The sequence below is a fragment of the Penicillium canescens genome (genome assembly GCF_028828765.1).
Source record: "Penicillium canescens strain IBT 15451 chromosome Unknown utg000010l_segment0_segment0, whole genome shotgun sequence".
NCBI lineage: Eukaryota > Fungi > Ascomycota > Eurotiomycetes > Eurotiales > Aspergillaceae > Penicillium > Penicillium canescens.
In genome coordinates this window covers 862,591-887,156 of record NW_026703972.1, presented here as the reverse complement: position 1 = coordinate 887,156, position 24,566 = coordinate 862,591, and the positions used below count along the sequence as shown (strand labels likewise).

Sequence of the window (24,566 nt, the reverse complement as noted above, 5' to 3'; positions counted from 1 at the left end):
TTCGACTGCAGGATACCACTCTATCTCAGATATTACCATTGGAGAGCAGAGTGAAGATTCGGATCACTTATATATCATTAAACATGGTATCTGACCTTCTGTTGATCTTTTTCCTGTGGAACATTTTCCAAGGTAAATTTCTCACGCAGGCATGGTCATTGGAAGATGGCGAGGACCTCCTGTCTTTCGTTACTGTCAGTAATCCTCCCCTCCGCATAAAACATGCACTCAGAGATGGACACCTAGTTACCTCAAATTAGAGCTCCCAAGTTGAATGTGACGATCTACAACGAGCTCCATGCTGCCAGTGGATATTGGTTTGTGGCGCCGTATGGATTCTTGGCCGGCAGCCCGCCAACTGCAAAATGGGAACCATGTCAAATTGGGCCTCATATTTATGACGGTAAAGGGGTATGTGAGGACTCTTCAATGTGTAGCACAGGCATGGACAGTCTTATTAACGAACTGAAGCACCTGGTATGGAGCGGAGCTTGTCTCTTTCGAAATGAAAATACTTTCGACTTTAGGCCTATAAGCATTGACAGCGTTTCCTACTTATCATTTATTCATGGAAGTGGCTATCCTGACAGATGGAAGGGCACTGCAACACTTCTTCAGACGGCATATGGACCAGACCCTGCCATCAACATCAGCAAAAATCTTGCTGCAATCGACATGCATGAGTTCAACATCATCAACGAAGGACGATCCGCCTTGGTGATCACCTCTGAGAGGGTGGTGCAGAATCTTTCAGATCTCGGCTTCCCCGAAATGGAGACAACAATCACGATGAAGGGCTTTCGCGAAATCGATTTGGCCACGGGTGAAGTGATATTTGATTGGAACTCAACGTACATTCCTTTGAATGAAAGTTCCCTTTACTGGGATGGGTCCTCAGATGAAGAAGGGTGGGATTATCTGTGAGTGTAAAACTTGGAGTGAGGGATGACGCCTGCTAATTTTTAGACACATCAACTCTGTCGACAAAGACACAAACGGAGACTACTTAATCTCAGCTCGGTATGCCGACTGCATTTATAAGGTCTCAGGCCAGGATGGACGGATTTTGTGGCGCCTCGGTGGAAAGGCAACAAACTTCGAGTTGGATGGCTTCAACTTCTCCAAGCAACACGACGCGAGATTCTACGAGTCCAATCCATCACGTACAATCATTTCGTTTCTCGACAATGCCGGGGACGGGACATCCCAGACATCCGATTATTCTTCAGGCCTCGTGGTCATGCTTGACACGGCTGTAGCTCGGATGACTGCTACGGTGGTTGCTCGATATCCTTGCCCTGCCAAGAGTTTGTCAGTTAGTCGAGGAAATATGCAAACGCTCCCAAACAAGAATGTTCTGATCTGCTGGAGCGATGCAGGCTATCATAGCGAGTTTACTCCGGATGGGGAATGCGTCCTAGAAGCAGGGTTTGCCTCCGAACGCTTTTCAACCTACCGAGGATACAAGTTCGACTTTGTGAGCTATCCCACCGAGCCACCAATCTTGAAATGCTTTGTGCATGGAGTGAGACCTGATACGTCCACCACGGTCTGCTATATTGCTTGGAACGGTGCAACCGAAGTCGCTTCGTGGATATTCTTCACCACCACTGGCACCGTTGGCACTGTGCCCAAAGTGGACTTTGAAACTGTGTTCATGACCGATGGTCACCACAAGTCCGTCTGGGCAGAAGCAGTAGACATTTATGGAAAAACCCTGGGCCAGTCTGGCATAGTAGAAAGTGTTGTTCCATCGAGCTGGGAATCAGTGGACATTGAGGATGGTGGTATGAGTCCAGGTAAAGGTAATAGCACAGTGCCCATGGAGCTCCATCAAGTTGATGTCAAACCGTACTTTCAGAGCTATCTTTTTACAGCCACTGCGGCTCTTTCTCTTGGGATCATTTGCCTCTTAGTGGTTGTTTGTCATCGTTCCCCAATTCGTCTCGTGCGTTGTGTTTACTGCCGATAATCAAATTGGCATTGTCTAATGTGTCATTCCATGTTTCCCACAAATCGCATCGTCGTCGAACTGGCATATGATTCTTAAGGGTGTTCTGATAAAGGATGATCATTGGGATGTTTGCAGCCAGTTTCATATTGGTAGCTAGCTGTGCCGAAGTCGCAGCGAAGGACTTGGGTATCTTCCAAGAGGACCAAGATGACTACTCCATAACCAGCTTTTTGCGAACTCCGGTGGCCTGGCTTGAGCGTAAGTTCACTGATGGGGTCATTCAACTGGCACAACAGTACGGCTGACTCAACATCGGCCGTTTGAGGGAAGTTTCGGAGGAGATTGATATAGATCGGGAGCATGGCCGTCTGGTGCTTTTGAATGGGAGTCTCCCATATGCGCCGCACTATGTCAGCTTCTTCACATTTGTCAAGCAGACTCTGTCTATCCCGACTGAACTGCCCTTTTGCGAAATTGTAACCCAACTTCAACGTCCTGGAAGCCGACGCGGGAAGAAGCATTCCCTTGAGGTAGACCTTGCCTTGGAATCTTCGGTCCAGAATAAAGGTCTCCGTGTTCGGTTTCGATAATGTGCGAGGGATAAGAGAGACCGCGGATGTCCATCGTTGTTTCCATCCATTTCATCAGAACGTCAAGTGGAACTGGCTGTGCACTTTTGTCGCGCATTGTGCCGATTTCAATGGTGACGTCCCTCTCAATGCGAGAACGCAACCAAGCCATATCGTCAGTCGCGTCTGTCTGGGAGCCGGTATCAGCTTCCTTCGACGGACATATCACGCAACAAAAGCGTGATCCGGAAAGAAAATCTCCAGTGGCAGTTGCTTGCAGCAATCTTCACCTTGTAACCGTTTCGGGTCATCATCAAGGCTGCCAGCTTGAGTCCTTCCCCATGACATCCTGCAAGGTTAGTTTTGCCTTGTTTGGACGTGTGTCCAAGCTGCAAACTTTCAGGCTGAATTTGAGCATAAGAGTTCGCCAAGGTGACACGACCTGCTTTCTTATCATATTTGATATATCCCAAGGCCCGACGACGCTGATGTGGTTCCTTAGGGTCTGGTACGAATCGACACGCAGCCAATTTTATCTTCGTAGTAAGGCTGGAAATCGAGGCGATTTAGTTCGAAATGTTCCAAGATGGCGTCCTTCCTATCTCACAATAGCGTGGTCGGGAACAGCCTGGTTCACTTATCAGTTCTGATACAGCCCCCGAAATGCAGCAGCAGGATCCCAGTTTTTGCACATAACTCGGAGAGATAGTGACTTTGACACACTCATCTGACGCACCAAATTCCGAGCATCCTTGTATGTTTCGATTGGCTGCAATTCGCGTTCGAGTTGCTCGTTCGCCTGTTTCTCCACCTCGCCTGGCAAATAGTCTTCGCTCTCGCAAGCAGAATCACTTGGTGGTAGGTCCATCAGAGCAGAGTAAGAATGACCACCCGGTATTGTGAGCCCTATTGGGATTATTCAATAGACAGTCCCGTTCACTTAGGTCTAATCGGCTCATAGGGCACACTGATCGATCCTCGTTTAGCGTGTAAGTATTTGCCTTCCGTACATTGTACGAGTAAATGGAGACTTTGAACACTCAGAAAATCCATTACGATCTCGACGACGTGGAGCCCCACAAGGACGGATATTGGCCGCAAAATATTCGTTCTAGAAATCTGACTGCATTGCATTGCGGAACAAGCGGATGAGGAGGAAAGCCAGATAACATGATATGGTGTCCTCAGTGTAGACAATGTCTCAAAATGGAACACTCCGAACTCATAGGGATATTCCATCCTGAGTGTACTAATGCCGATAGTTCATCTTGATAGTGTGAGACCCCAATCTGGCTATTTGACCAATCAAATATACAGTGGCACTTTTATATCATATAAAGACGTGAAATATGCACCCTGAAATGCTGCCTATTTACTCGGTCAGCTTTCGTAGGTCAAGACTTGCCCTAGTAAGATTATTGGAACTGGTTGTCTACAATGGATCACAAACGCCTCCTCTTTTCCCCAAGGGAAGGTTCTACGAATGTGGCCCGCCTTTTGGTTCCCCGGCGACAGAAGCATCGTCTCGCTGGCGGCCAGGCATCCGTCCGGTGATCCGGACGGCCAAAGGAACTCTGCACTTGCCGCTCATCTAAGAGTTTTTGACCGGATTTAGGAAAACCTCCCAGTCGCGTCTGCGATCCAGCATTGCCGACTTGAATTGTGAGAGATTCATCGAGACTATTGACCACGAATGATACTTTTTTGCGATAGTATCCACAATCATTACAGCCATTGTCCTCTCCAGCTAGACCGAGGGCCCTTGATGGTCAATCTGGAACTCTGCACCTGGAATTTCAGCGAGAATCCGGCCAATCAACTTCCGAGGCTGTGTGCTCGTGCAGAGGATTGAACCCTCGCAGAAGATCGTCCCCTGTCTCATCGTAGGACAGCCATCAAGTTCAAAGAATAACATCCCCGTCACCAGGATCGCCCGCACTAACTCATCAGGCACGCAGAATGATGACTCAGCCAACCCGGCCAGCTTTTCCACGTCGTCCAGCCACGGGAGCGGTCCATGGAACAGTTTATTCATCCGGTAGATGTCCGCCCGCATGTGGCTGTAAACATAGTTCAGCGCTTCGAGAAAGGCCTGCTCACCGTCCATGGAGGGGGATGAGACCGTTGCTCGAATCAAGGGCGCAACGGCTCCGTCCTGCAAGATCCCGCCGGGCCTCGTGTGGCGGGGCTGTTGTTCGGGTGCTGTATACCCGGTGCCCACCGAAACCAGCAGATCGGGCTTGTTCCGACCGGGCCAGATCAGAGTGGACTCTTTCAGAGCGATAGACAGCGGGTTGTTCGCACGTACCCCTCCGTCTTGCAGCGGACCGAACCCAGGGAGGCTTTTGGTTCGGAAAAAAGCTAGGCATGCGTCAGTAGGGCTCCGAAAGGAATATGATTATTCGTGAATAATCATGAATATCTGCGAATATGAATTATGTTGAGATAGGCAGTTGTAGTGTTCTTGTTGAGGTTACTATCAAGTGTGGGAACCCCGTCTATTTAAATGTCCATCACTAGTCCTGCCATAAGCTTAGACCACCGCGATACTCAACACATATTATGCAATTCATATTGTTGAGATAGGTAGTTGTAGTGTTCTTGTTGAGGTTACTATCAAAAGTGGGAACCCCGTCTATTTAAATGTCCATCGCTAGTCCTGCCATAAGCTTAGACCACCGCGATACTCAACAGCACCAGCCTCGAATCTGTCAACTGGCGGCCTGTATGGCCGACTACCGTCTATATGAGACACAGATCTTTGGATCGAGTCAAGCTGCTGCTGTATAAGTGGCCTGGTAAACGCTAGGAGCGGACCGGGCTGGCTTGCGTGTGATCCATTCTTACTTTGACTTGGTAGGGCGAGGCCAGCAAGATGGAGTACCGCCGTGTAGGCGGGCGGAAGTCACGGGTATAATTCGTTCTTTTTGGGTGCGATACAAGTATGACAGGTGAACCCTGACTGGAAGCCTGCAGTGCAGCCTCACTTTCACCCCGCTTTCTCTTGACGTTTCCACGACCAGCAAGCACTCCACAATATTTTCCTTCCTCCACTCCCCACAAATTCATAGGACAGGCCGTTTTAAAGCAAAAATTGGGTTGTAATACAGTCCACTATAGATTCCAGGATCCTACTCCACGACGATTACACGGTCGGATGGATAGTGCATTGCCGGTGGAGACGGCAGCTGCGAAGCTGATGTTGGACAACATACACCCTCCTTTACCTCGCCCGGCGATGGCCCAAAATACTTATATCCTGGAAGCATCGAGGAACACAATGTCGTTATTGCTAGCTTACCGAGTGGCGCATATGGCAATACGTCAGCTGCAACGGTTGGGATGCAGTTGGTGTCCAGTTTAACGCCATCCGCTTTGGTTTTATGGTTGGTATCGGGGGCGGAGTGCGAATCAGCAATCTTTACCCGTCCCGGGAAGTGTCTAAGGGGCCCTGGGATATACGTCGTCGCCGCCCTTCGTGGAGATAGTGTCATGAATGCGCAGAAATGATATCTGATATCCGGGTACATGTAACTACTTCCTGTAAAATCTTTCCATCTCTGGTCGTCTTTAAGCACGAAGTAAAATACAGGACTCAAATAACGAACTTTGGAAAACCACTCCCACTATGCATTTCACAATATGGGATTCATCGATAATTCTCCGGTACGAGCCAGTTTGGGGAGCTTTCCCCTTCGACGTCCGCCCCCATATTTTATGGATAATTCTTCCATCCTAATTTTTATCGGTTTAGGATATGTGTTGCTCTGTTATCTGTCAGGAAAACGGAAGAGGGGCGATGTAGAGCGACTATGAATTATTGATCGCGTCAAAACATACCAAGCTTTCTGTCGAAGGGGGCCAGTTTGGTGACTGTGACGCGAGCGTATATATCAATCCATTTTTCCTCATGCGCAGAACAAGGTAAACATCTGCTTCACACTCTTGAGAGTACTCGAAATTTTCTTAAACAGTCTGTGTCTTCCCATTAAAGATTTTCTGACCGTCCCTCCTGGATTGTGATGTTTTTAAAAGAATACCTACCCGATCTAAAGAACAGCGTGTCGCACATGCTTGAGTGTCCATAGTGAGCTGAGTGAAACCGATTAGACACACTTTCAAGCTGAAGGCCTTTGGTCTGGCTTTATGGGAGCCTTGACTGAGCTAAAAATAGGTTGTGGGTCTCGTGGAACTGAGATCGACCAAATCGTCTCCACACTGACGTAGAACCTTTTCTCCTTGCCCTGGAGGCCTTCCTTTACGATCAGAGACTCCCAGTGTGAGAGTGGTCGTGCCACAAATGGTGCTGAAGCGTCTAGAGAAATTATTTTATCTTCCTCCAAGTCTTTGTATGAAGTTGACAAAGAGCTTGTTGTGGTAGTGGAGGTGCGTGGGAAAAAGCCTATTGGATGTCTAACTTCGCGGTTCAGAACCGCCTACTCTGCGACCACCAGGCTCACGGGGTCTTTGCTTGGAGACTAGAAGTTTCGATCCAGCATTGCCCCTCCATTCCGTCTGGTCGCGCGCCATGCCCCACCCTGGCTTTAAATTGGTCGTCCCCAGTCCCCTCTTCCGTCTCTTTTGTCCCCGACCTTCACTCCCAGCTTTGGCTTTCCCTGCTCAGGTGCTGCACACCTGTGCGTCCCATCCTTATTGTACATTTGGCTCCCCTCCCCACACTCGTTTTTCCTTGCTTCTTTATTGTTTGGTCTGCATTAATACGGGAATTACAACATGTCCCAAGAGGAAGGCTTCATGCAGCAATGGGGGTTTGGACTATCTGAGCTACATTGTTCGACATTGACAGATCCCAAGGACTCATCTTAAAATGAGGATTTATCGGGCTATCAGCAATTTGCAAGGTCTGAAGAAGTAAGTATCAGAGCTTGGATATCATATAGGCTGCTGATGATTGTCAGTTCCCTGGTTTGGTTCGATATAACCTCTTAGCCCTTCAATCCCTTCCAGAGGCTGAGAGGCAGGATGTGGCCGCCAAAGTGGGTATTACATCGTTGATGGCAACCATACATTGTCTCGACACGCCCGGAAATCAAGTCTTACTGGACTCGCAGGTTGGAGAAAATGACGGTGCATAGCTTGTTCCATTTCAACTTCTGCTTTGATTTGCTACGCAATTTGTTCGACACTGCATGTACTGATTTTATACCTGTAGGTCCTACGACGGAAGCCACTGGCTGGGGTGAGTTCAGTGAGTTCACCCACGATCTCGGTATCTCGCCCATACCTTCGAACTCGGAGATTAGTCCGCCAAAACCACAGCCTTTGGAAACAACCTCCTATCCAACTCCCCAGTCAGTTCCCAGTCCGGACGCAGGAACCAATACCTTAGGCTCTGATTTCTCGAGTCCGGCGGATCTCGATCCTTTCCAGTTGCTGGATGTGCCAAGACCCGCACATTTGTACCCGACCCAGTCCACATTCGATTGTACGCCGCGACCGGCAACTGGCCTAGAGGGTTCTACGCTACATAATGCGCCCGAAAAATGAATGGCATTGGCATGGGTCCACCACTGGAAGAGCCAGCGGCGCTCATCTCCCAAGCTGCTGAGCAATGTTTTAAGTCAACATATGGTGGATGACCCTGCTGAGGGAAATCAATCCGCTAGTCAGTCTCTTTCCCTTGAAGCTTTGCAACATGCCCAGGTCCCTGAAGTTGCGCCCCTAGACCATGCTCAAAACATGATACTATTTTTTCCGGATTTAAGTACAAACAAACTTCGACAAGCTATGGAACTAGGTGACCAAGACTTGGCCCACTTGGAATCACAAGTCAATCACTGGCAAGCTGAACGATTGTGGAGTTTCGTGGGTGTTTCACCAGGGTCGTCTGCAAGACAAAGGATCGCTGGAATCTGTAGATACATCAAAGACATGGGCAATCCAAGCGCGGAAAACTAAATGAGGATCCGACTCGCAAAAGTCCAAGTCAACATGCTCTATGAGACCATCTGCAAAGAGGAAAAGAATCGGCGTCTCGGTCTCGGACCGAGAAAGTTCACCACCCATGTTCTTAACTGCATCGAGGCAGCCATTAGCAATCCTGGTGACCGACGCCTTCCTGTTCCTAGAAAGTCACTTGTTCGCGACGCTATCTTTCGATATAAGCAAGTTGGTAAAAAATGGTCGGTGTCACAAGGTCTAAGTATGACGTTGCTTGTTGGCCAGGACTGTGGAAGGACAATGTAAGCGGTACCATAAAGGTCGAAAATTCCCCGGCTAATATCATGCAGAGAAAGCGGCCAATTCACTGAGATGCAGATGAAGGCTTTGATGTTCCATGTTTCGGCAACTCGGCCTGATATTATCAGTCTCTGCAGCAAATTAGAACATGCTGTCAGCTATTTTCTGGCACATAATCAGTTGCCAGCGCATCCCACGTTGGACGACGTTCGAAAAATGATAGGGATTCACAATTCAATGACAGCGATCGTAGATTAACGGGGATGGACAGGTTAAATATTGCGCCGTTTTCTTCAGATGAGTATCCAAGTCCAATTTGGCCTGCGCTATTTATGCGTTTGATTTTGCTTGGTCGAACTCTTTTCAGTTATCAGCAAATAGAACATGAATCAATAAGTCTCGCCTTACCGCGTTCGTGCAGTAGATCGTGTCACTCACTGCGCAGTATCCCAGGAAGAATGAGGAGCTCCAGACAAATCGGCCGTTCAAGGACGAGGAGCTTTTATGCTAAGAGGTTAATAAAAATTGCTGTGAAGAACCAGGTAGTCTTCACGGAAAGAATTCTTTCTGGGGATATTTCAACTTTATATGCACCACCAAGGGTGGAGTTGAAACTATTGTGTATACCAACGAGAAGCACACGGGAAAGGAGCTTTGATACGGTACGGAACCACCGATTGAATTTGGCGGTTCGAGGTAAATACTGTGTGGCCATTGGTCGCACACCGTGTTGGCGGTTCAGAATTGTGACATTTGAAGGGCCTGTGCAGCCGCGATTCCTCTTTGCACCAAACCATAGGATCTCCTTCCAGGAGTTTCCATCGCGTTAAGATCCGAGGAGCGTACAGTAACGTCCCCAAGGACGGAAGCAGTGTTTCTGCTTTCTTACAATTAGCTGCATCGAAAGGCCAGAGCGAGGGCTGAACAAGAATGTACTGTACAGTAAAGTGGGACTCCAACCTAAAGGACGTACACATGGAATCATCTGCCCACAAGTTACAACCAGGCTAGTATTCCACTGACTTTACACTGTACTTCTAGAGTATCGGTCGAGCGCCCTTTCAGCGGTTTAAACCAGCGACTCTGAGCAAAAGCAATTTCGAACCGCCACTTCCTCATGCCACCAAACCTTACTTAAAAGAACAGAATCCTCGTCTGTTGATACTTCACCCTCATGCTTTCAAATGAGATTCAGAAAATGAACCCCCTCTTGAACAGTACTCTAGAGCCGAGTCTTAGGGACAGGAAAGATTGTGAGAAGTGGGTTGATGTAAGCACTCATCCCCTAACGTGAAGTCCGATTGCGCGGGCGACCCGGTTGCGCGAGCGACCCCACCAAACCTTGAAAAACCTTCAATTTTTAACCACTATTAAAACCACCAAAAAACATAAGTTTGGCTATTGAACACGTGTAGGGCATTTAGAATATGTATGACCTTTTATTCCACAGCCAGAACATGTCACCTGCCGCCGAACCAAGGGCATAGAAGGTAGAGTAGGTTCCGTAACCGGTTTTGCAGGCACCTCTGGTAAAGATATATCTTTGCTTCTATCTTCATCCCCAACAACCACATCATCCTCACCACCCTCTAGACCCCCAAAGATGCCTTTCTGGGTACTAAACTTGTGTTTGGTCCCTCGCTTTTTGGTCTGTTTCTTGTTGGTAGCCTCCAATTGAGTACAGCGATTCTGGAGAAAAATGTGGTGGTGGACCACTTTTATAGTCATCTCGTAAGTCTTATTGATCTCCCTTTTTGTTGGTGAAGAAAGGATTGAAGAAGAAGATTGTAGACTTTTTTTGATCCGAGATTGCGATTTTGTAAACTTTGAAAGGGTCCAAAGGGTATCTGGATCACTATCGCTACCGGAAGAGACTGGTCGCTGAGAAAGGATCTCCAGAGGAGGGAGGGAATCCAGGTGCACATTTAGCTTTTCCATGACCTTATTAGCATCGAATGGTGCTAATCCAGTAGCCAAAAAGCTATTCTTTATAGTGGAAGTCTTAAAAGCACCCATTCTCGCATCTGCGATCAGTTCAAGGAAATCTTCCTTGTCAATGGAGTTAACTCCGTTTCGCATCAAAGTTGAGACCGCCCCTCCGTAAAGCCTCTTCAAAACCGAGAAACAACCCACGTCCAAAGGCTGTAAAAGATGAGAAGCATGCGGAGGCATACAGATTGCGATGATTTGGTTTTCTTCACAGACTTGGTCAAATTCAGGGGTTAAATGACTCCCATGACCATCAAGGACCAGTAAGCAGTATTTTCGCACTCTTGTCCCAATATTTGGGATAAAATGATATTTTAACCACCATAAACCAATTGTATTGGTAGTCCATCCATTTAAGCTCATGGTTAGACGAGCTCCTTTTTGATTTGAAAGGAGATAGGGTCGTAAATGCTCTGGGAACTGTTTTCCTTTGAAGACAAAGAGCGGCGGGAGAACACTTCCAGAAGCTCTAATACACTCAATCGAAGTCACCCACTCACGATTTCCGGCTTGTAAAAGAGCTCTTTTTCCATGGTATTCTGCTGAAGTGATAATCTTTTGTGTTGCACTAATACCCATGGCAAAACCAGACTCATCAAAGTTGAAGATATCGTCTGAAGCGATACCCCACTTTTCAATCGTCCTTTGAACCAAATCAGACCATGGTTCAATAATTCGAGGGTCTTCTGAAAGAGCTCTCTGATAATCGTATTTGCGAGAGAGGCGAGTAGAGAGATTTGGGCGTCGTTTGATAAATTCAGCAGGCCAATGATTACCCACAGTAGAGGGTGTAGTTTTTCGGGCATACAGTAGAAGATTGGCCATATCTCGCAACATAGGCAAAGTAAGAGCTGCCCCTCTGGAATCCATATCCAGTAGCCATTTTTCAATCGATCCCTCCTCAATTTCGGTAAAAATGAAGCGATTGTGTCGCTTTTCAGTAGCAGATTCGCGCCCATTGATCCGGGCCTTCAAAGTTGAGACAGGTATCTCAAAAGATCGCGCAGCAGCGGCAGCAGAGGGATACTTGCCATTTTTAATAGCTTGTAAAGCTAATGAAAGGCGACCCTCCTGCTCTATTAACTTTTTTCTTATCAGAGCGTTGGGGGGCATTGTTTTTGTGGTCAAAGAAGATGCATCATTATTGAAGTGTATTTTTGGTGGGGTCGCTCGCGCAACCGGGTCGCCCGCGCAACCGGACTTCACGTTATGTTTCAACGCTCAACTCTTGTGCAGGAAGATGTGTTTTGTTGACAAGCTATTAATATATAACTATTGAGTTCAGAACAACGAGCGCTTGCCACGGCATTGAGGATGCTATTCCAGTCTACCGAAGGTTAGTACAACTATAGCAGCCCAATGAGTGAGACAGTTATGCCTGAAGCTACCGTGGAGGATCTGCAGCATCGCTCCGTTATCCTTGAAAAGGCTTTGCCTGACCTCGTCAACCATGAACTTCCAAACTCACCTACCATCCAAGACCAATCTCCAACCTGGGCCAACTCATGCAGTTGCTGGAGCGTGCATCAATTGAACTTTCCATGGCAATTAAACTTGCTCGATCTTGTTCTGAAAGCAATGAACAAGCGAGGCGTTCCTGGACCAGATGGATCACACCATCTGTAGGGAGTACAACATGGAGCACTTCAAATGGTTTGACTTCGTGGGGGCCGTGGCCAGGGGCTCTGCCAAGACTTGAGGGCTTAGCAGTTAGCACCAATGAAGTCACCTGATGGTGGGGCTGAGAGATGGTTTGTTGACCTGCCTGCACCAACTTGGCTGTCTTGAGCCTTGCCACTTCACTAGTTACGAAGTTAAATTACCCTCTGCCCTTAGGCATGGAATAAAACTGCTCGCTCATCTTGCCTGAGTGAAGCATACGACTGCAAGTTTTAATGTTTTGATGCTGATGTTGGATAACTGGTACTGAAGAATGGCCTCGTCCAATGGGAGTGGGCCTTTTTAGCAATGATCCCAGAGAGGACGGTGATGAGAGAGATTCAGTGTCCAGTAATCTCCACGAATTTTGAATCCTCTGCCCCAAGATCGTTTCTCGGTTTTCTTAAGCTGACTAGGTCAGAGCGCTAAATCTGAAAGGGAAGGCTGGAATCTTAACAAAAGTACGGAGTACCCACCCCCATCATTCCTTTCCACAAACACCCCACCCGCCTCCCTCCCCTCAAGCTCCTCCTGCTCCCCGACAAAGTTATTATCCCGGAGTTTGTGATCGACTCTGTGAATATATTGAAACATGGCGGACAAGCCGATTGTGCCCGTGAGTGATCTATTTGCTTTCCAGTCGCCGTTTTGACGTTCATTGCCTAGGACCCGGATTTGCATTTGGCGGCCGAGCCATACACTCATGACGACGGGCAGTCGTGCGTGCTTTCTTTACCCACTGATCATTATCATTATGTCAACTAAATATTGTTCGTGGCGAATAGAGAGACAACATCCATTGCATCGGCCCTGTATAAGGGCTTCATGGAAAATGGGAGACGGTGACTACCCTGGCCACCAAGAATTCCTGTAGGACCGATAGCTTTCTCAGATATCAGTCACTGAAAAATACCGATTCTTTGTTCGTCGCCACTTGAAGTCCGCTATAGTATGTAACTCACATTTGTGCAGTGTTCCTTCAGATGAGCAGCAATTTGAGGCCTACGAAGCGGGGTATTTTCGGAGTCCTTTATTCGCAGGGGTTGGACGATTTTGTTAACACTCGAGAAAGGCACATCACCGCTGTACTTAGGGAGTCTGACCGGCCGAATCCGTTATTCAGGGCCCACGTCGGCCCTGACCCACAAGTATGTTAACTAACTAACTTAGATACTGAACGATACTGACATCTCTAAGCATATTCTCGACGTTGGAACTGGAAAGGGTTCGTGGGCAATGTAAGTGAAGATTCTCCCTTGGTGGAGAGACGTACTAACATCCGTTCAGTGATGTCGCCGACATGTTTCCAAGTGGTATGAACCCCAGACTCGCACTATCGATAGTGTCCTTTTATTGGAAGGATTCAAGCTAAAAGATGCAGCAACCGTCCGCGGCGTTGATCTTTTCCCACCCCCGTCTCTTGGGTCCCTCCAAACTGCATTCTTGAGATTGATGACGTGTTGCAAGAGTGGACCTGGTAACAGCCGTTTGATTTGATTCATATACGGATTCTTGATGCTGCTTTTACTCATGAGGAGCAAGAGCGGTTATATCGACAGTGTTACGAGTATGTTCATGCGTCAAGAAAACTGAATGAAACAGACGAGGTCAACTAAATCTTTGCAGAAGCATCCGCCCGGGCGGATGGGTAGAACAACTCGAAATGTCTCCAGATTTCCTGTCTGACGATGGATGTCTTCCTCCGGATAGCCTTGCTGCCAATTTGGGCAAAACTTGTGTCCGCGCTGCCGCGAAGTCTGGCCGACCCATGGATCTATACTACCGATGCACAGAGCTGATAGAAAAAGCCGGGTTTACAGACATTCATGTCCATGAATGTAAGTGGCCACTTGGTCCTTGGGCGCGGGACAAGCAGCTCAAGGAGGTTGGAACTGTGAATTTTGCGCAATGGGCAGCAGGCATGGAGGGATATGCTATGCATCTTCTTACGAAATATGGAGAACCAAAGCCATGGTCGAAGGAAGAGGTTATGGTCTACGTTGCGAAAGTCAAGAATGAGTTGGCTAACCTTCGCCATCATGTCTACCATAAAGCGCAAGTCTTCGTCTTCATTGCATTCCTGTGGACGTTGGGGCGATATGCTAACAATGTTATAGGAAACGAGTGTGGGCTCGGAAACCCCTTTCCAACTCCAAAGAGAGCCCCGCGACTACAGCTATCAAAAAAGAAAACAAGGATTAGCGAGGACAGTAAGAGACGCCAAATATGACAATATTCGCTGGGCGGAGGTCCACTCATTTCACCTTTCTCCCGTGTTACGCGATGTGGGTCGGTGTCCTTTGGGTATCGTGCATGCCTCATGTCTGTATCTGAAAATCTCAACACTTTAGCCCCACAATGGAGGTCAGTCTTGTTCTGTAAATCCTACATTGGCCTGACTGTTCATAGACACCTCTTCTCTTGCAGGTTGCTGAAAATCAAAGATGGTTAACTACCAGAATTTCTTTCCTTCATGTCTCTTTGCTTTCTATCACCCCACCCTCCTTTTACCACTTAGTTTCCAGAGAGGGATAATGGTGGTTTGTAGTTCTAGGTGGAAGAAGAGTAAAGTACTAGCGGCGCATCAGGATGCTTTGGAAGGATCATCCCAAGAGACCTCTTAAACCGCTTCAGCAAGGCTGTACCGACTAGTCAAACTTTAGTCGCACCTGGAAGTCTTTTCGGCAGACAATACGGTCCTGAACCCTCGGCATTATAAACTCTGCACCTCGTGAGGTCGTTCCTTCGATACTCACGTTCCTGCTGCGTAATGAAAATTTCAATATCAAGGTCCATAATGGCCTTTCGAGCCCGGTCCATCGAGGCGACCATCGCAGTACCTTCACGCTCCCACCGTTCCAGGCGACCTTCCTCGGCCCTTCGTCGCCGATATTTGGTCTCGATTTTCTTGCAGAGGTGGCACTTGCTATTGCAGTTTTCGGTCTCGTTGATGAGTCTTATACCACATGTTTCACCAATCCGGTACTCGTAATCACATCTGTGTGCAAAACGAGTCCAGTTCCAGACCCCGCATGAAAACCGTTTCTGCTTGTAAAAGCACATGTCTAACAGATATGTTAGCGCCTCCTACTTCTCAGATCGATTGCTATTGCACTTCTGGAGGCTCTTTTTCAGGTCAAACAAGATTGTATGATGAGATCCTACCCGACAAGTTCCAAGGTCACCTGCCTATTTTAAAAACCATTAATGAATCCGGACACACGGCCTCCGTAGGATGTTTAGAAACAATGAGAAAATGTCCTAATGGTTTGCTGCTTGGAAGGTCCAAGGAACTGGCGGGATGGGATATTTGGACTTTGAGATAGGAAAACTGTGATTTCGAAGTCCAATGTTAGAGGCAGAAGTCAAGATTTAAGGTAATGCATTGAAGGCCCAGGCTGGAATTTGTGCGCCTACCCACGAAAATTAAGCTACTCGTGCATCAGAAGGACCGAAATTGGTTTAACCCCATGAGCACCTTGGGCGCTCGGGCTACCAGGAAGGGACAGTTGGATATACCCTGTTGGAAGAAACTCCCACAGCTGGCATCATGCTTCAGATATTGATATTTATCTGATTTAAGTCGTCGGGGAATACGGAAAGTGGGCCCCTCCTGTTAGGAAAACTACACGAGCTGTTCTGGCCCCAATCTGTTTCTCTGCTCTTCCGTTTTGCCTTCCACAAGTAGCCAATCGTGACCCCTCCAGCCTTCTACTTTGCTTTGCAACAAACAAAATGGGACTTGCTCCTATGAAATCAGAGATCCTGCAGACTGGCAGGTTCGTCTCCAGGAATACAAGAACTGTCTCCAGGAACGCTGCCATGCGCTCCCCGACACGTCTGGGCTCCTGGAACCCAATCACAAATCCCCCGGGATCGGATACTTTGCAAGCTTTGATTGGTTCCTGAAGCCACCATAATTACAAAAAATACGTGCAACTTGTTGGCGTTATGGTGGATCACCTCATTGTGTAGGGCTGTACTGGAGGCCCTGGCTGATACTGAAGATAGGGGGGCCGGTGGGTGGACTCCTACTGTACACACACACACACACACAATTCATTAACGCCCAGCGGCTGAACCGAAAGGGCAACTATCACAGATCTAAATATACACGCCTTAGCTAATGCTATGTCTCCTTGCAGCCCATACAAGATTATCCTTAGTGTATGTCATCTCAGATGTCAATATCTTAGAGGGTCCTTGTGGGTTAGTGTTTAGTTAGTAGGCTTGCTTGAAGGCGCTTCTCCAAGTGTTCAACATCCTATCTTCGGCAATTGAAGCGCGTCTACCATCTCTGGCACAAGGTGGTTGGTGAGGGTTAGATTGGGGTTGGGGTGGGGTAGGGTTGATTTGTGTTGGTTGACGCGGTTAAGTGGCGTCGAGACGGCCCGTGGCGATTGCAAACCGTATTGTGGCTCGCACTGCTTCCAAATTCGGCGTCCAGTCCTGGTCATCCAAAGGCGATTTTCCGCCCAGGAAAAAGGATATATTGCCTCGGTGAGTATGGGTACATTGCAGCATTTCCGTCCGGTGCGTGATCCACTTCTGACATCGAAAGAGGAAGTGCTCCACGGTCTCTCTTGCTTGTCCACATGCACACTGATCCGTCTCAGCGACATTGATTCGATAGAGGTATCCATTGAGTCTCGCCATGCCAGTCCGGAGTTGAGCCAGCACGCTCGCTTCTTTCCACGATAATCGATCATACAACCGCCGGGTATGTCTTCCTGGGAGTGCTGCATCCACTCGTTTGGAGTGTCTCCCTACGTTCTCTGGTAGCGCTTTACTGGCGGCGGCGGCGGCTGCTCGGGATCGAGCGACATTCAGTGTGGTTGACTTCATTCTCGGAACATGTGCTTGAGGGGTAGCATCCTCTTGGGTCGCGGCCCGGGCCTGTTCTTTCGCTAAGCCTAGCAATTGATTATCTTCGCTGATCGGGACCCAGCGGATGTCTATCTGGTTTTCGTGTCGCCGTAGCCTTTGAATCAACTTGTATATCTGGCAGGTGTGGTCCTGGCCCGACTGCTGTCGAGGATTCTTCAGCGTGAGTGCCGCCGCTTTGTTGCTGGTGAGCAGCGTGACCCTGCACCGTTTCAGTCCCCGTAGCGTGTTCAGTGCGTATGCCATTGCTGCCAATTCACCGGAGTATGGGTTCTGCTCGGTTCTTGCACCCAGTGTGACGGAGAAAGTTTTTTCAGCCTCGGTTTTCGATACCGAGGTGGCTGCTTCTCAATCGCCACGCCGAATCCTACCATGTCATTCCGCGCCGAACTGCTGACCGCGATCCGCATGACTCCGCCCATTTCGGTCTGTGTCTCTGGTAAATCCTGACCATCGCCCTGTACACGGTCCTCCCATGGTGCCAATGTGAATGGATTGATGGTTTCCAGTGTTTCCATCTCGATATTGTTCAGTGCGTCTGCGACCTGATACAATGGCGAACGGTGGTATCTTCTGAATTTCTTGATCTGAGCTGTACTCCTGCGGAGGGGATTGGTGACTGGTAGGGTGTGCATGTCTGTCCACATCTTCGCAGCTCGTCTCCAGAGCCGGTGTTGGACCGTGGCGATGTGAGCCTCCGCTTCCGCTACGCTGGTCGCAACTGTGAGGAATGTCCCGACAATCGCTTGTGCTCCTACCCTTTGTACTCTGTTGATCGGTCCGATATTCTTATTCTTGAAAGAGTGCATCCAGACATTGGAGGCATAGTCCACCACCGGCGCCACGGTCGAGGTGAATAACTGCCGTGCTGCTGCTGGGGTTAGACCTCGAAGTCGTCGAAGCTCCATCGCTGCATCTAGGCCCTTGGACGCTGCTCTCGCGATGTGTTCCTTGTATTTGAGTCTCGTATCCATTACGACGCCAAGAATCTTGACATGGTCTCTGGGTTCAACGGTCTCTCCCTTGATGGTGAATGGCTCTGAGTCCGATTTGTGGGCTTTGGGGGCGAAGTGTATAATGGCCGTTTTCTCTACTTCAAAAGTCGCTCCACTTCTTCTTTCCCAGTCGAGTGCTTCATTGACGATTGTTTCAATACCTTGCCGGTTGCTCTGCGCAGTCGGTCCGGTTACCCACGCGGTGAAGTCATCCACGAAAGCAACCGCTCCTCCCTGGCCGTCGATCTGCCGCTGTACAAGGTCTGCGTTGAAGAAGAGGAAGAGGATCGGGGACAGGGGTGAGCCCTGAGGCAGTCCAGCCTGTGGGAGATTTTGGGCCTCAGATGCTTGCCCATTGATTTGGATGGTCGCCGTTCGCTTCGAGCAGAACGCCTCAACCCACCGAAGCAGAACTTCGGGTATACCTCGCGCTTTCATCCTCTGGAGCAATCGTTCCTTACAGACCCCATTGTAGGCTCCTTTAACGTCGAAACTGATCAGGCTCAAGACCCGTCGGCCACGCCATGCCGCGTAGATTTGCTCTTGCAAAAGTAAGAGAGCTTGCTCCGCTGACCGCTGCTTACGAGCCCCAAAGTGGCTGGTCGGAAGTAGGCCGTAGGTTTCCACCGCGTGTGAGATTCTTTCTGCGATGACTGATTCCAGCACCTTGCCCAGTGTCGCGAGGAGTGAAATCGGCCTCCAGGCCTTCGCAATCGTATAGTTCTCTTTGTTCGGTTTTTTGAGCGGTATGATCTTCGCATGTCTCCACTGCTTGGGCAATGTGCCTTCATCCAGCGACGCTTGGAACAGCTCCAGGACCCCGTGTTTGACCACGGGCCACGTCATCTTCCACACTATCGCTGGTAGGCCATCTTCACCTGGTGCTTTCCAAGACTTTGTCGCCAACAGCTGCCGTTCGACCTCTTCCATAGTGATGGCAGACATCTCCACGGGCGCTCTCTGCGGCCTGGTCCCTTCATCGTCAATTCTGTCCGGCAGTGGCGGGAAGAATTTGGTCAGCAGTTCCTCCGCTTGCTCTTTGTGATCGGCGGTCATAGTTCCATCCGCCCTGAGGAGCTGTGGGACCTTCCCGAATGCTGCATCATCTCCCGACTTTAGGTATTTCGCGGCTTCCCATATATTATCGTTGTCGGCCAGAAACTCATTCCAGTGCTTCTTCTTTTGTTTCCGTATTGCATCGTGGTATTGTTTCGCTGCACTCGCGGCCATGTTCTCCAGATGCGGCATCTTTCGCCCTGCCCGTCGCTCCGAGCGGGCGTGGTTTCTCCAATATGTGTATATCTGGCGGAGTTGTGTTAGGTCCGCCGTCCACCACCGCTTTGCGTGTGGCGACGGTTTGGCCCTCGGCGTCAAAGCATGCACCGCCTCCGACACCACAGACATGAGTCGGTCGGTTTTCTGCTGCACCGTGCCTTCCGACGGGGTGGCGGCGAGCGCCGTCGCAATCCGGGCATTGATTTCCTTCCATGGCGCATTTTTCAGCAAAAGTCGCTCTGGATGTTGTGGAGCCGGCCACGGGGCGTCAGAAACGGTGTCAATGGCGCAGTGGTCCGAGCCGTGCTCTGTCCCATGTATCGCACATTTGACCATAGATTGTGTCAAGTTTTCTGAGGCCAGGACGAGGTCGATCGTGGACTCGCAGTCCCCATTCTGTCCTCCGCCGTGCCATGTCTTGGTGCCTCGTTTGAGTAGGCTGCTAAGAGAAAATTCGTTCATGAGGTCGATGATTGGATCCGCCTCTCCCTGTCTTGTCAAAGACACTTCGTCTCCTCCCCAGAGCTGATCGTGGCGGTTAAAGTCTCCCACGATCATGATCTCCACCACCGTTCCCGCGTCTTGCCGTACCTTACTGATTGCTTTTCTGAGGCGATCACATGCGTCGTCCAACGCTACGGCATCTCCGCCCTCTACGTAGACCGATGCCATAAATATCAGGCGCTCCGGGAGGCGGATGACCGCTGCGGTCAGGTCCGGCGACTCGATCGGCACTTGCTCCGCTTCCACATCCTTATTTACCCACAGCATGCTTCGGATTGCCCATCGGCCCTCCCTCCAAGCGGAGGGAACCATCTTGGTCCATTTGTGATGTGCCATCGGGGTTGTCACGAGCCGCCCTTGGATTCTCCTCGCTTGGGGTTCCTGAATCGCGAGTGCCACTGCGTACGAGCATTACACACACACACAATTCATTAACGCCCGGCGGCTGAGCCGAAAGGGCAACTATCACTGATCTAAATGTACATGCCTTAGCCAATGCTGTGCCTCCTTGGAGCCCATACAAAATTCCTTTCAGTGTATGTCATCTCAGATGTCAATATCTTAGCGGGTCCTTGTGGGTTAGTGTTGTTAGTAGACTTGCTTGAAGGCGCTTCTCCAAGTGTTCAACATCCTATCCTCGGCAGTTGAAGCGCGTCTACCGTCTCTGGCACAAGGTAGTTGGTGGGGGTTCGATTAGGGTTGAGGCGGGGTAGGGTTAATCTGTGTTGGTCGACGCGGTCAAGCGGTGTCGAGTCGGCCCGTGGCGATTGCAAACCGTATTGTGGCTCGCACTGCTTCCAAATTCGGCTTCCAGTTCTGGTCATCCAAAGGCGATTTTCCGCCTAGGAAAAAAGATATGTTGCCTCGGTGAGTATGGGTACATTGCAGCATTTCCGTCCGGTGTGTGGTCCACCTCTGACATCGAAAGAGGAAGTGCTCCACGGTCTCTCTGGCTTGTCCACATGCGTATTGATCTGACTCTGCGATATTGATTCGATGGAGATATCCGTTGAGTCTAGCCATGCCAGTCCGGAGTTGGGCCAGCGCGCTCGCTTCTTTCCACGATAATCGATCATACAACTGCTGGGTATGTTTTCCTGGGAGTGCTGCATCCACTCGTTTGGAGTGTTTCCCTACATTCTCTGGCAGGCACTTTTTGGGGACTGCTTGGGGTCGTGAGATGTTCAGTGTTGTCGACTTCATCCGTGGGACCTGCGCTTGCGGGGTAGCATCCTCTTGCGTCGCGGCCCGAGCCTGCTCTTTCGCTAGGCCTAGCAGTTGATTACCTTCGCTGGTCGGGACCCAACAGATGCTGATGCGGTTCTCGTGCTTCCGTAGTCTCTTGATCAGCTTGTATGTTTGGCAGATGTGTTCCTGGCCCGATTGTTGTCGAGGATTCTTCAGCGTGAGAGCCGCGGCTTTGTTGCTCGTGAGCAGCGTGACCCTGCACCGTTTCAGTCCCCGTAGCGTGCCCAGTGCGTATGCCATTGCTGCCAATTCGCCGGAGTATGGGTTCTGCTCGGTCCTTGCGCCCAGCGTGACGGATAAAGTTTTCAGCCTCGGTTTTCGATACCGAGGTGGCTGCTTCTCAATCGCCACGCCAAATCCTACCATTTCATTCCGCGCCGAACTGCTGACCGCGATTCGCATGGCTCCGCCCGCTTCGGTCTGTGTCTCCGGTACATCATAACTATCGCTCTGCACCCGTTCTTCCCACGGTGCCAGTGTGAATGGATTGATGGTTTCCAGGGTTTCCATCTCAATGGTCTTCAGCGCGTCGGCGACCTGATACAAAGGCGAACGGTGGTATCTTCTGAATTTCTTGATCTGAGCAGTACTCCTGCGGAGGGGATTAGTTACCGGTAGGGTGTGCATATCGGTCCACATCTTCGCAGCTCGTCTCCAGAGCCGGTGTTGGACCGTGGCGATGTGAGCCTCGGCTTCCGCTACGCTGGTGGCAACTGTGAGGAATGTCCCGACAATCGCTTGCGCTCCTACCCTTTGCACTCTGTTGATCGGCCCGATGTTCTTATTCTTGCATGCGTGCATCCAGACATTGGAGGCATAGTCCACCACCGGGCCAAGAGACATAAAGTAGCTTCGGCAGGCCTACTTGCATAGACCACTACCCCAGTTTTTCACCCAATAAACGAGGCTTCTGGACTTTTGAGGTGGACAAAGCCTCTCACCCTGGGTGTCTCTCAGTTTGCTCCTTAAGCATACATCACGGGCCATTCAACTAGGACGACACCGCTTCAACCAGGCTTAGCTGATCTCAGGCCCTCAGTGCGAGTGAGGTAGTTGATTCCCGGCTCTTTGTACACCGACACGCGCATCCGTCCTCTCGGGCCATACAGACAGTCTCTTGACAGGCCCCGACCCTGTCGCAGTGGCTGCCATTGTACACCACGCCCCGCGAGAGCTTTCACTCTCGTTTCGCGTTACCTGGGGAGGTCTCCCCCGCCAGGCCGACCGTGTCTTGCAGAAAGCCCTTGTGTACGCTCCGTCCGGCAGTGTACGTCGGCCACTTTCCACTAACCAAGCTTGTCCCCCGATGCCTGAGCAGGATCGATGGTTTGCCCGTGGCAACGCCTTAACGAGGTCCATCGTTTGCCACCAGCCAACTACCAGTCCCTTCCAGAACGCCCGTGTATCTCCCAGGAGGATGCCCGTGTCTCAGTGTTGTCCGTGTCAAGAAGAGGAGCCGCACCAAAGGTTGCCCGTGGCCAGGCCTTAACGAGGTCTTTTGAGGCGGTCTCTCCGAGCCTTAACGAATTCGAGTCTTAACGAGGTCTCCTGGGCCTTGAACGAGGCCTGTTCGAGATTAGCTTGACTGCCTGTGTCACCGGTTCACTACCGCCTCGCCGCATCTCGCACGATGCGATCCCAGACCGTATGCAAGCTCAGGGGTGTCCTGTCTTCTTTCTAGGGCGACACCACTTCCACTGGTAATGCAAGACCAGCTTCAGGGCCCGAGTGCGAGTCGGGTAAAAAGAAGTCGGATGGTTTTCGTATCCCGTTGTCCCCTGATTTTGGTGTGGTTGTGCGGTCGCTTCCCGCACCGGGCCGAACCGCACAACCACGGCGGATTCAATTTGGTCTCCTCCACGAGGATTAACACCGGACACCACGAGAAGGTATGAATCCATTGTCCCAGCAGCCTGGCTAGGACTGCTGCCCAGTGCGAGCTCACTGGGGGCACGAGCATTACAGTGTGTCCCGAAACTGGTGTCACCGCCTTCACTCTTTGATTGTTTGTTAAATCTGGATTACTAGGCTCCGCTGATCCCTTTTGGAATTTAATCCGTGTATCCTTGGCAGTGGGCCCTGTATTGTTTCTTACACCCCGTACTCCCCGTTAGGGTGGTGTTGTATTCGCTTATACTTTATGTCGGATTGACAGATACTGGTATGTGCTAGTATTGAGGTGTCCCATTGAGATTCATTGGTAGTTGTATCTATCTGGATCTTGCTGTTGAAGCGTTATCAGATCTCAGGAGTCGTTCCTAGCGTGTTACGACGCTGGTATGCCGAGCGTACCCCGTTTACCATACAGAGACAAAGAGAGAATGGGTAGCCGTGTCATGGGACACCCCCTACCCTTCGGGGGTGTCCCACAGCCATAATGCAATTAACCTCCATAATGCAAATTTCCTACCTTTTCAACTTTTACGCGTATTCCTACCCACCAAAAATGCCTAAAAAAACTCGTGATGAAGAGGATCTGCTAGCTAAGGCATTACATGCTTATACTACGCGAGAATTTTCATCACTACGTAAGGCTGCGGACCATTATCGCGTGTCTTATTCGAAGCTTCGCGGTCGCAAAAACGGACAGACATCTCTCTCCGATCGCCCTACCACCAATAATGCATTGAATTCGAATCAGGAAAATGCATTAATTAGCTGGATCGAAGTGCTAAATTCTTGCTATACACCTCTAACAGTAAAAGACATTGAAATTGCCGCAAATCGCCTGTTGAAAATAGCGGGTTCGGAGACAGTTGTTAGTTCAATGTATAGCTATCGGCTTATACGGCGTCTACCTCCACACATCAAGCTTATTACCCAAAAATCGAAGGAGTCTTTACGAATTCAAGCCGAGGATCCTGGAGTTATTAGCCATTGGTATGATAGGCTTGAGTTTCTCTACCGTGAGCATGGTTTTGAACCTTATGAGATCTATAATTGGGATGAAACCGACTTCCAAAATGGCGAAGGACTCAACTAACACGTCGTCTCTACACGTCAAACTGCTAGTATTGCTACTAGAGATCGAGGTGAAACTATTACTGGCATTGAATGTATTGCCGCTAACGGCTAGGTGATGTTTCCGTGGTTTCTAGTCAAAGGTAGCGTCCACATAGAAGACTGGTATAGTAATATGTTAACCTCTTCTTCGGCATACAAAATTATCTATTTAACGTCTAGTGGCTAGACGGATAGTGAGACTGCTTACCGATAGCTATGCTTATTTCATGAAGCCACAAAAAACCGTGTACGACGCGGGCGACCGAGGCTTTTGCTAATGGATAA

At 49.6% G+C, this 24,566-nt stretch overlaps 5 protein-coding genes across 5 annotated transcripts; 2 read left to right on the top strand and 3 right to left on the bottom strand.

The window, feature by feature from the left end:
* Positions 1 to 83: 83 nt before the first annotated feature.
* N7446_012238 (uncharacterized protein) lies at positions 84 to 2,259 on the top strand (the record flags this gene model as incomplete). Its single annotated transcript, XM_058520980.1, has 4 exons — positions 84 to 194; positions 247 to 920; positions 967 to 1,851; positions 2,112 to 2,259. The coding sequence occupies 4 exons, from the start codon at positions 84 to 86 to the stop codon at positions 2,257 to 2,259; spliced, it is 1,818 nt and encodes a 605-aa protein (XP_058366346.1).
* A 139-nt stretch (positions 2,260 to 2,398) lies between these two features.
* Positions 2,399 to 2,695, bottom strand: N7446_012237 (uncharacterized protein; the record flags this gene model as incomplete). The annotated part of the gene is made up of 1 exon (XM_058520979.1): positions 2,399 to 2,695. The coding sequence occupies one exon, from the start codon at positions 2,693 to 2,695 to the stop codon at positions 2,399 to 2,401; it is 297 nt and encodes a 98-aa protein (XP_058366345.1).
* A 468-nt stretch (positions 2,696 to 3,163) lies between these two features.
* On the bottom strand, positions 3,164 to 3,391 carry N7446_012236 (uncharacterized protein; the record flags this gene model as incomplete). The annotated part of the gene is made up of 1 exon (XM_058520978.1): positions 3,164 to 3,391. The coding sequence occupies one exon, from the start codon at positions 3,389 to 3,391 to the stop codon at positions 3,164 to 3,166; it is 228 nt and encodes a 75-aa protein (XP_058366344.1).
* Positions 3,392 to 12,964: 9,573 nt separating this feature from the next.
* On the top strand, positions 12,965 to 14,574 carry N7446_012235 (uncharacterized protein; the record flags this gene model as incomplete). Its single annotated transcript, XM_058520977.1, has 9 exons — positions 12,965 to 12,988; positions 13,039 to 13,091; positions 13,345 to 13,386; positions 13,445 to 13,520; positions 13,570 to 13,610; positions 13,660 to 13,685; positions 13,754 to 13,796; positions 13,999 to 14,391; positions 14,490 to 14,574. 9 exons carry the CDS (start codon positions 12,965 to 12,967, stop codon positions 14,572 to 14,574), a joined length of 783 nt encoding a protein of 260 aa, XP_058366343.1.
* A 2,169-nt stretch (positions 14,575 to 16,743) lies between these two features.
* Positions 16,744 to 20,342, bottom strand: N7446_012234 (uncharacterized protein; the record flags this gene model as incomplete). The annotated part of the gene is made up of 2 exons (XM_058520976.1): positions 16,744 to 17,539; positions 17,590 to 20,342. 2 exons carry the CDS (start codon positions 20,340 to 20,342, stop codon positions 16,744 to 16,746), a joined length of 3,549 nt encoding a protein of 1,182 aa, XP_058366342.1.
* Positions 20,343 to 24,566: the final 4,224 nt, after the last annotated feature.